Source organism: Salmo salar, chromosome 19, assembly GCF_965601325.2.
Source record: "Salmo salar chromosome 19, fSalSal1, whole genome shotgun sequence".
Classification (NCBI taxonomy): domain Eukaryota; kingdom Metazoa; phylum Chordata; class Actinopteri; order Salmoniformes; family Salmonidae; genus Salmo; species Salmo salar.
This window is the reverse complement of record NC_138309.1, coordinates 11,635,001-11,647,380: the sequence shown is the minus strand read 5'-3', so window position 1 is coordinate 11,647,380 and position 12,380 is coordinate 11,635,001. Positions and strand designations below refer to the sequence as shown.

Genomic DNA, 12,380 nt, shown 5'->3' with positions numbered 1-12,380 from the left:
TGCTACCCCGCTCACCCTCTCTCTCTCTCTCTCTCTCTCTCTTTCTACCGTGCTATCCCTCTCACCCTCTTCCTCTCTCTCTCTCTCTTTCTACCGTGCTATCCCTCTCAAACCTCTCTCTCTCTCTCTCTCTCTCTCTTTCTACTGTGCTACCCCGCTCACCCTTTCTCTCTCTCTCTCTCTCTCTCTCTCTTTCTACCACGCCAGCTCTTTCACCCCCTCTGTTTCTCTCCGGCTACGCTTGACTATTGGGACTTCAATCCCTTAATCATACGTACACTAAACCAGGATTACATGCTAAATAACTCACACATCTACAATTGATCTGAGATAAAGCAGAAGTCTTTCATTAGCACACCCCGTCTCAGCAGATGGATAATAGATCTGTTAACCTCTTTACAAAAAAAATCTAAGAGTCACTTCCTTGTATCTGTCTTACCTCTGTCGACCTCAGACAAAAGTAAATACAAAGTCCCCTTGTAATTAGCCCTCATCACTGGGTGTTAGTTATATTGTGTGTGTGTGTGTGTATGTGTGTGTGTGTGTGTGTGTGTGTGTGTGTGTGTGTGTGTGTGTGTGTGTGTGTGTGTGTGTGTGTGTGTGTGTGTGTGTGTGTGTGTGTGTGTGTGTGTGTGTGTGTGTGTGGCATACGTGCGTGTCTCTTCTCTCTGATCCCCTTTCCCTTCAGGGTGGGAGTTTTAATTGCCCTCTCACTAACTTTTAATAAGCGATTTAAGAACACACACACACACACACACACACACACACTAAGCAGCTCTCGAGTTTCTTCCCCAAGGCGAGTGTTTGACAAACCAGATGACAGCTCTGGGAATACTGTCACAGCGCTGTGGTGTAACGCTGTAATCCACCAGAGCTGCTCGTTTTCTGATTTACACACTCACACACCCAGATGCATGCACTCACACACCCAGATGCACACACACACACACACACACACACACACACACACACACACACACACACACACACACACACACACACACACACTAGTAGAGGCTGGTTGGAGGAGCTATAAGAGGAAGGGGTCATTGTAGTTTCCATATGTTTGATGGGTTTGATACCGTTCCATGAATTCCATTCCAGCCATTACAATGAGCCCGTCCTCCTATAGCTCCTCCCACCAGCCTCCGCTGACATACACACACACGCACACACACACCTGACCTCTCATCCCTGTGGAGAGATTTCTGACCTCATCTCAAGTGTGTGTGAATGTGTGTGGGACACTCAGTATTTGTACTTTTACAGTCTAAAGACATCATGTTGCTAACTCTATTCTTCTGTTCTAGTTTGTAAGCTGATAGGGGTTTGTATTGCACTGTACCCCTGCATTCTGAGAGAGTGGCTTATAATTATCTCCACTGTACATGGTGGATACAGAGATCAATGGAACTACAGTACTCTCCTCATTTAAAAGGGAGGACAGGCCGCTGTTTGTTTTAGCAACCGTGTAGACTGGGATTTCTGATCTCATCTCAAGTGTGTGTGTGCGTGTTGTGTGTTATGTGTGGTTGTGTGTGTTGTGTGTGTGAGCGAGTGTGCGTGTACATCTACCCGACTGAGCAGAGGGCTTGATAAAGAGTGCAGGTCACTGTGGCAGGCAGGGCTGTCCGTGCCACTACCTGTTCAGAATCAATAAAAAGCAGGGGGCCTCAGAGGACCTGTCAGTTTTCCTGCCAACTCAGGGTGAGGTAGAGAGAGTGTTTGTGCGCGTGTGTCTGTGTATGTGTGTCTGCGCGCATGCATGTGTGTGCGTGCGGACATGTTGACTCCCAAGGTTGTGTGTAGTTATGAAGAGGTCAGGACTGTACGTGTGATAGGTAAACACTCTGGTCTCTCTACTAAAGGGCTGCAGGGAGAATACAAAGCACCCAGCAGCAGGGGAACTGGATGGTCAATCAGAAAAATAGAGGGAGAGAAATAGAGGCAAAGGACATTTCCAAGACGTAGAGATAGAGAGACAAAGGAAGGTCACAGAGAGAAAGGAGAAAAGGGCAGGAAAAGAGAGAGAAATGGTTTCATTGTTGTGGCTCAGATGGTTGATAATAACAGGGTGGGTTGATTGAGTGAATCATCACCGGAGTGTTTGGGAGCGAACGCTCTAATTTAGTTTAGAGTGATTATCATTCACACAAAGACCTGATCTCACTCCTCTGTCTCGCACAAAGAGAAGCCAGACAGACTCACTCTGAAAGGGACATTTTCACAGCCTCTGATGATGAATGAATGCGGTAATTGAAGCTTAATAGAAATTATAGTTTCATATTTCATTTAGATTTCTCCGTTAACTCATGTCAGATGAGGGATCATACAGTAGTCAAATGCTCGTAGAGTTGCATGAATTAAGAGGATCTCAGTAGCTCTCAGCAAGCCTGTTGTGAACGCGCTCGACTAAAGAGCTGTAGAGGTAAAGTTAACTTAACTTTTAGGCGACCTGCTGTAGCTTGAGTCTGACTGTGTGTGTGTGTGTGTGTGTGTGTGTGTGTGTGTGTGTGTGTGTGTGTGTGTGTGTGTGTGTGTGTGTGTGTGTGTGTGTGTGTGTGTGTGTGTGTGCGTGTGTGGCACAGACTGAGGCTGATGTACTTTAAGCTCCATACACACACACACACACACACACACACACACACACACACACACACACACACACACACACACACACACACACACACACACACACACACACACACACACACACACACACACACACACACACACACACACAGAGGCACACACAGAGGCACACACAGAGGCACACACAGAGGCACACACAGAGACACACACAGTGACGGGCTGTACACAGGTTAGTATGCATAACTCTCTAAGTAGTTCTACATACATACTGCAGCTGCAGTTTTGGAAAGTGGCACAAACGGAGATTGGTAGTCCATTTGCGTAGACTTTGAAATCACTGTGGAGAGCTCTTTAGTCTCTCAGTCTTGTAGCCTACCTATGAGTCATGTAGATGTCTTGCTCCAGGGATTCAGTTTTTCTTGGTCACCAAAAACTCTTGGTTCTATTATTATAAATTCTTAGCTTCAATACATATTCCAAATGGACAAAATATGATGGATTTCTTAATTCTCTGTAAGTAAGTCCATTTGTCCCAGCTCCATCCTGACCCCCTCTCTCTCGTCTCGCTCTCCACTAGGAGAGCTGCTGCTGTCGGGTAAGATCTCCGGCCACACCGTGAATGGAGGCTGGACATCCTGGAGCTCCTGGTCTCAGTGCAGTAGAGACTGCAGCCGAGGGATACGTAGCCGTAAACGAACCTGTACCTCCCCTGAACCACGCCATGGAGGACAGACCTGCCTGGGACCTGCTCAGGAGTACCAGGAGTGTAATGTCACACCCTGCCCAGGTGAGATATAGAGATACACACCTGAACATACAGGTAACTGCAAAAATAAAGGCAACACCAACATTGTGTCTAAATAGAGTGTTGGGCCACCACGATCCAGAACAGCATCTATGCGCCTTGGCATCAATTCGACAAGTGTCTGGAACACTATTGGAGGGATGCGACAACATTCTTCCACGAGAAATTCCTTAATTTGGTGTTTTGTTGATGGTTGTGGAAAACGCTGTCTCATGCAATGCTCCAGAATCTCCCATAAGTCTTCAACTGGGTTGAGATCTGGTGACTGATACACACGCACACACACACACACACACACACACACACACACACACACACACACACACACACACCACACACACACCACACACACACACACACACACACACACCCTTTAACAGTAGAACCGCCGGGCATAGACGGATCCACCTTCAAGCTAATGAGCAGTCATTCTGACCAGTGGTGGAAGGTACTTAAGTAAAAATACCTTAAAGTACTACTTAAGTAGTTTTTTGGGGTATCTATAATTTACTTTACTATTTATATTTTTTTAAACTTTTAGTTAATTAAATTCCTAAAGAAAATAAAGTACTTTTTATTCCATACATTTTCCCTGTCACCCAAAAGTACATTTGTAATACTTAGCAGGACAGTAAAATGGTCCAATTCACACACTTATCAAGAGAACATTGGTAATTTGAAAATGAATTCATCTAAAAAATATCACAATTTTTAAAACAAGCCATAGAAAGTTGGTTGCAATTTCAGTTTAATCCACCAGAAACTATTTTAGAATAAGGCTGTAACGTAACAAAATACTTTCTGAATGCACTGTATATGGGGGTTGGAAATGATGCAGACAATTACATTGATGGAAGGTACAATCTATCTGCAATATTAAAGCTGATCTACCCCCCAAAATAAAAATAAATAAATAGATAACATCCCTGGTCATCCCTACTGCTTCTGATCTGGCGGACTCACTAAACACTCGTGCTTCGTTTGTAAATGATGTTGGAGTGTTGGAGTGTGCTCCTGGCTAGTCGTTAAAAATCGAATCAAATAATAAAATGGTGCTGTCTGGTTTGCTTACTATAAGGAATTTGAAATGATTTATACTTTAATACTTTTATTTAACTAGGCAAGTCAGTTAAGAACAAATTCTTATTTTCATTGACGGCCTAGGAACAGTGGGTTAACTGTCTTGTTCAGGAGCAGAACAACAGATTTTAACTTGTCAGCTCAGGGATTTGATCTTGCAACCTTTTGGTTACTAGTCCAATGCTCTAACCACTAGGCTACCTGCCGCCCCAATACTGGAGTTTAGTTTAGCAATTACATTTACTTGGGATACTAAAATATATTAACCAAATACTTTTAGATTTTTACTGAAGTAGTATTTTACTGGGTGATTTTCACTTTTACTTGAGTCGTTTTCTATAAAGGTATCTTTACTTTTACTCAAGTATGACAATTGGGTACTTTTTCCACCACTGATTCTGACTGCAACATTCTAACATTGTAATTAATACATTTCATATATGCTATCACAAAATGAATGATTAGGTTGTGTTCATGAAGGCCTTGGATAATTGGCTTTCAAATAACACAATAGCATTTTCATTAGCTTGTTATTGTAGGCTATATGTAAAAAAAAAAAAGAAACACACAAAACACCAATTCAAGTGTTCAATACATTTGTTACAACTATGGAACAGAAGGCATGTGTGTTGGAACACATTAACAGCTTCTTTTCATAATGACAAAATGAAATAAAAACCCCAACCACCAAGACGCGTGGTCAGCAAGACGAGCGGTCAGCAAGACGGGTGGTCAGCAAGACGAGCGGTCAGCAAGACAGGTGGTCAGCAAGACGAGCGGTCAGCAAGACGGGTGGTCAGCAAGACATACGGTCAGCAAGACATAAGGTCAGCAAGACATACGGTCAGCAAGACATAAGGTCAGCAAGACATAAGGTCAGCAAGACATAAGGTCAGCAAGATGCGTGGTCATATGATGAAAACATCAGTAGCCTAAACATCATTATAAGCACCAAGTGGTCTTGATAAATAGTGAAACTCAGCACGTAAGCGATAATGGCATTATAATGAATATAAGCAGTAGCGATTTTAGCATGTAAATCTTGGTGGGGCAAACTCGAAGAAAAAAAAATCCTAGATGCATGCCAGCAAAGCCACTACACAACACTAAACAATACATTAATTGCACTATAACGGTGACAAACGGCGCCCACAAACTGTTAGGGCCTACATAAAGCTGTCCCAACAGCAGAGCTTTCTTTTCAGCAGCATGGAGTGAATCCTTACCACTGCTACACCTGGCTATCAGCGGAGCCTTGTCTGGCAGCGAAACAGTTAATTCAGCCTCATTTACAGCCTTATAAAAAACATAGCTGATATGGCTGACTTGCTTAAACAAATGTGGTTTCTACTGACAATTGAGATGTACAAACTATGGCATAAGGGAACGATGAGCGCATAAGAGGCATTCTGTAATTTCGATTAAAACATTAATGAGTGAGCGACTACGGACGTAGTCAATATAACTATGTGTTCAGCACTATTGAAATGTACAACGACAGAATGCAGATCATGGGCTGCTCTTACAGTATTTTCCCTGTACATCAAGTCAGAACCGTAGGATAAAGGGGGCATATACGCAGACAATGAAAACTCTTATAGTATTAGATGACATTTCTCAAAAACATGTTATAGGCTACATGTGCAGCACCACCGAGTCAGAACAGTAACGTTAGGCGAAATTAAGAGGTGAAAATAGGCCAAATTATTAGGGTGAAGCACATGGGCTACTAACAGCTTACTACACAACATACACTTAGTATTACTTTCATAGCTACAGTATACATACCTCCCTTGCATATTACATGATTTATGCAGCATTCAAGACATTTTTGGACTCACCTTGACTTGTGATGTGCTCACTTAAACATGAAGGTGGCGTGGCAGTCCTTTGTGGGCAAATTCTGTCATCAAACTTTGTCATCAAAGTCTGGCATTTTCTGGATTTATTTCTATTTAATTTTATTTATCCTTTATTTAACTAGGCAAGTCAGTTAAGAACAAATTCTTATTTACAATGACGGCCTACCAAAAGGCAAAAGGGATCCTGTGGGGACGGGGGCTGGGATAAAATATATATACAGTTAAGTCGGAAGTTTACATACACTTAGATTGGGGTCATTAAAACTTGTTTTTCAACCACGGCACAATTGTCTTGTTAACAAACTATAATTTTGGAAAGTCGGTTAGGACATCTTCTTTGTGCATGACACAAGTAATTTTTCCAACAATTGTTTACAGACAGATTATTTCACTTATAATTCACTGTATCACAATTCCAGTGGGTCAGAAGTTTATATAAGTTGACTGTGCCTTTAAACAGCTTTGAAAATTCAAGAAAATTATGTCATGCCTTTAGAAGCTTCTGATAGGCTAATTGACATCCTTTGAGTCAATTGGAGGTGTACCTGTGTATGTATTTCAAGGCCTACCTTCAAACTCAGTGCCTCTTTGCTTGACATCATGGGAAAATCAAACGAAATCAGCCAAGACCTCAGAAAAAATATTGTAGACCTCCAGAAGTCTGGTTCATCCTTTCCAAATGCGTGAAGGTACTACGTTCATCTGTACAAACAATAGTTTGCAAGTATAAACACCATGGGACCATGCAGCCATCATACCGCTCAGGAAGGAGATGCGTTCTCCTAGAGATGAATGTACTTTGATGCAAAAAGTGCAAATCAATCCCAGAACAACAGCAAAGGAACTTATGAAGATGCTGGAGAAAACAGGTACAAAAGTATCTATATTCTCAGTAAAACAAGTCCTATATCGACATAACCTGAAAGGCCGCTCAGCAAGGAAGAAGCCACTGCTCCAAAACCGCCATAAAAAAGCCAGACTATGGTTTGCAACTGCATATGGGGACAAAGATCGTACCTTTTGGAGAAATGTGCTCTGGTCTGATGAAACAAAAATAGAACTGTTTAGCCATAATGACCATCGTTATGTTTGGAGGAAAAAGGGGGAGGCTTGCAAGCCGAAGAACACAATCCCAACCGTGAAGCAAGCGGGTGGCAACATCATGTTGTGGGGGTCCTTTGCTGCAGGAGGGACTGGTGCACTTCACAAAATAGATGGCATCATGAGGTAGGAAAATTATGTGGATATATTGAAGCAACATCTCAAGACATCAGTCAGGAAGTTAAAGCTTGGTCACAAATGGGTCTTCCAAATGGACATTGACCCCAAGCATACTTCCAAAGTTGTGGTAAAATGGCTTAAGGACAACAAAGTCAAGGTACTGGAGTGGCCATCACAAAACCCTGACCTCAATCCTGTAGAAAATGTGTGTGCAGAACTGAAAAAGCATGTGCGAGCAAGGAGACCTACAAACCTGACTCAGTTACACCAGCCCGGTCAGGAATGGGCCAAAATTCACCCGACTTATTGTGGGAAGCTTGTGGAAGGCTACCCAAAACATTTGACCCAAGTTAAACAATTTAAAGGCAATGCTACCAAATACTAATTGAGTGTATGTAAACTTCTGACCCATTGGGAATGTGATGAAAGAAATAAAAGCTGAAAGAAATAATTCTCTCTATTATTATTCTGACATTTCACATTCTTAAAATAAAGTGGTGATCCTAACTGATCCTAATAATAATACGTTTTGTTGTGTTATTTGTTTTGTCTTTTCTGGTGGATTAAACTGAAATTGCAACCAATCACGGCCAACCTACGAAATATATTTGACGATAGAATTCTCCCTCTACCCTCTATTGTCCAGCTACCTGCTAATAGCCATGATGGTGCTATACAATGTAGCCATGTGTGTTTGAAAGAGTATTTTCCAGTAAGCAACAATTTGTTTACCTTCATTAGACAACTTTGTTCCAATATTTCTGTAATTCAGTGACATTTATTCCCATAGTAATTTGTTATGGATCCATAACTAAATAAACATCGGCATTTTGATAGAGTATTTTTATCATTATTTTATTAAATAAGTCATAAAGATGCTGATGAAGAAATTCAGTACTGTACAGTATATGCTTTTACATTTCGATAATAAAGCATTTAAAACATTTTGATGATATAAGCCACCGGCATTTGTTTATTAGGCTATAGCAGAACATTATAATTGTCCGGACGCCCCTTGCTGTGCCTAGTGAGCAGTTGGTCAAGTTCTGTTGTCAGAAGAGAAATGGAAATGTCAGTGTGAACCGACTACCTGATGAACCCGCCAGGTATGTTGACTCTGCCTGTCGGAGGTGGAGTTCCAGAGCTCACAGGTGTGCCTGGCATCGATTGTGACTCCATCTCGTTCCTCGCCCTCTTCAACGCGTCATTCTCCGCCTGACTCTCCACCAATGCCGCCTGGCTCTGGAGCAATGCTTCAGCTGTCGCCCGTATCTCTGCCCTCAGATAATGTTTGTCTTTCTGCTGGTCTGCCTTCAATGACTCGATCTTGGTGTTCAAAGTTTGAATCTGATCCATGTGCACCTTCATCAGATGAGCAGAATGGACCCGCCCTGAGCCCCCATTGATTACAGCGGCCTATTATAGAAACTGTAGATCAATTAAGAATTAAAAGTGACTCCAACACACAAATACTGCGTACAAAACACATTCACGTTTTTGGTACACAATAATTTTTATATTTTTATTTTTATTTAACCTTTATTTAATTATCAATTTTATTACACAGTATGTCTACACATTGATAGGCAATTTATATATATATATATATATATTTTTAAAGAAAATGCGCTGAAACTAAAATACCTTTAGTTTTGGTGATCCTCTCAGCTCCGGCTCATTTTCAAGTCCTCTCGTGGTTACGGTCCTAACCCTGGAACGGGTAGCACCATAGAAAGAAGCTGGCTTGATGAAAACAATGTCCATTTCGTCTCACTCTTTGGTCGCAATGTCATTTTTTGTAGGTAGAGGGATGTTCACACCTACAGTAGCTGGGCTATAAAGTGTCTATTGTCCTGCTAATCGGGCTACAAGTGTTTGAAAACCTGTTTTCAAAATGCCACCAGCTGTCCATCACTACTGTAAATATAAACACAGCATCTTGTTTACATCTTGTTTACATTTTTTATTGTAACCACAATGTCACAAATAATTTGTATCTACCTTTCCAATTACTTTTAGAGTTTGGGATTAATTGGATTAATATTATGGTGTTTCTACTCCAAGAAAAATGAAGAATGTTAGGATGGAACGGAAAACATGGCGCTGTACAATGTGACAGCCGGGAGTACAGTACTGAGCTCTTTAGCTAAAGAATCCCTGTGTCGTGCGGGCACGCGGGAGACCGGGGTTCAATTCCCTGATGGTGAGGAAGGAGTAGGCTGTCCTTGTAAATAAGAATTTGTTCTTAACTGACTTGCCTAGTTAAATAAAGGTTACACTAAGAACATAACATGTCTACAACCTAATTGTATAATTGTAGTCTAACCAATACCCAAATGGAGATTCAGTCAAAATAAAAATCTCATTGATTTATCAAGACTAGTCCCCATGCATGTCTCAGAGCAGCGCTAAAATAGTTAGAAACTATTGCTTCTAGACATGGTAGCCGAAATGATGGGCAACTGGGCATTTTTATACATGGCCCTAAACATGATGGGATGTTAATTGCTTAATTAACTCAGGAACCACACCTGTGTGGAAGCAACTGCTATCAATATACTTAGTATCCCTCATTTACTCAAGTCTTTCCTTTATTTTGGCAGTTACCTCTACATACACATACACATGCACACACACGACTCTGTTTCCAGGTGAGACACAGTACACACCTACTCTACATCCACACACACAACCCTATAATAATATGAATAATTATAATAATAAATTGCATTTGTGGAGGGCTTTTCATTTACACACTGAGTGAAAACAGGAAAGCTTCAGTAATATGACATCCATGACAAATTAATAAAGAAATAAAGAAATTAGAATAAATATCCTCATAATGAATATAATGAAGCACAAAACTACACAATAGGAATGTGTTTAAGTCAGGAGGTGTGACAAAGACACAAATTTACAGCTGGAATCAGAGACACAATCCCCACAGCGTGTAAGACTGTAATTACATTTCAGGGCAATTATACCGCTAGCTACGGGGAGCCGTGTGCGTGCGTGCGTGCACATGCACTTACACTCTTGCATGCATTAACTTGTGCGTTTGTGTGCGAGTCTCAATCTCTGTTGTGAAATGCCAAAGACAATGCGTCTGTTTCTCCAGTCTTCTACCTGAGGGGGAACGGAAAGGAAGCAATTGTAATTAAATTAGTGTTCATAGTGACGGTAGAAGGAAATGTGCCATCTAAATGGAAATCCTCCTGCTTAGCTTCTTAATTAAAGAGAACACATGGCATCACACACACACACCACACACACGCCGGACACAAACACACAACAAGGAGTTTGTTTCAAATCATTATTAATCAGTCGTATTTGAAAGGAGTGCTAAGTTAGCATCTCGCTAACAGCCTGACCGGTGTCTGATAACGCCTTCAGCTAACAGCTATCCATCATAATACTGTATGTGCTGACACAGAACCAAAGTTGTGATTTTAGCTGTTAATTTATTCACTGGAGAGAACCTGTCTGTCTCGTCATGAATGAGGCTATGAATGGGGAGCATTGAGATGCTGACCCACCACATTCTCACTGATGCTCTTTGAGTTGATCGAAGATCCATCATCCCAGTTACCTTGAGGGTTTAGCTGCTAATGCTACGGTGCCTTCAGAAAGTATTCATACCACTTGTCTTATTGTGCAATTTGATGTGTTACAGCCTGGATTCAAAATGGATTAAATAGATGTCTCACCCATGTACACACAATACCCCATAATGACAAAGTGAAAACATGTTTTTAGGATTTTTGCTAATGTATTTCAAATGAAATACAGAAATTTACACCCCTGAGCTTTTACACCCCTGAGTCAATACGCTGTAGAAGCACCTTTAGCAGCAATTGTAACTGTGAGTCTTTCTGGGTAAGTCTCTACGAGCTTTCCACACATGGATTGTGCTACATTTTCCAATGTATTATTTTCTAAACTCTTCAAGCTCTGTCAAATTGGTTGTTGATCATTGTTAGACAACCATTTTCAGGTCTTCCAATATATTTTTAAGAAGATTTAAGTTAAAACTGTAACTCGGGAACATTCACTGTCTCCTTGGTAAGCAACTCCAGTGTAGATTTGGCCTTGTGTTTTAGGTTGTCTGGTGGAAAGCAGACTGAATCAGTTTTTCCTCTAGGATTGTGCCTGTGCCTAGCTCCATTACGTTTATTTTTTATCCTGTAAAACTCCCAAGGCCTTAACGATTACAAGCATACCCATAATATGATGCAGCCACTACTATGCTTGAAAATATGGAGAGTGGTACTCAGTAATGTGTTGTATTGGATTTGTCTGTATCTTTGTAGTGACTGGGTGTATTGATACACCATCCAAAGGGTAATTAATAACTTCAACAATCTTAAAGAGATATTCAATGTCATCTTTTTTTCTTCTTCCCATCTGCCAATAGGTGCCCTTCTTTGCTAGGCATGCAAAAACCTCCCTGGTCTTTGTGGTTGAATCTGTGTTTGAAATTCACTGCTCAACTGAGGGATCTTACAGATTGTATGTGTGGGGTACAGAGATGAGGTAGTCGTTCAAAAATCATGTTGAACTATTATTGCACACTCAGTCCATGCAACTTATGTGACTTGTTAAGCAAATTTTTAGTACTGAACTTATTTAGGCTTGCCATAACAAAGGGGTTGAATACTCATTGACTCACGACAATTTAGCTTTTCTTTCTTAATTCATTTGTAAACGTTTAGAAAACATAATTCCACTTTGACATTAAAAAAATCTAAATTTAATACCTTTTAAATGCAGGCTGTAACACAACAAAATGTGGGGAAAATCAAGGGGTGTGAATACTTTCT

The 12,380-nt window shown here is 41.0% G+C and overlaps 1 protein-coding gene across 2 annotated transcripts in view; it reads left to right on the top strand.

Moving 5' to 3' along the window:
- Positions 1-12,380, top strand: part of sema5a (sema domain, seven thrombospondin repeats (type 1 and type 1-like), transmembrane domain (TM) and short cytoplasmic domain, (semaphorin) 5A) — a 196,746-nt gene that overhangs the window by 173,550 nt on the left and 10,816 nt on the right. For both annotated transcript variants that reach the window (XM_014157212.3, XM_014157211.3), the window contains one exon: positions 3,170-3,379. In XM_014157212.3, the coding sequence (XP_014012687.1) occupies positions 3,170-3,379 (210 nt within the window). The remainder of the gene's footprint in view (positions 1-3,169; positions 3,380-12,380) is intronic.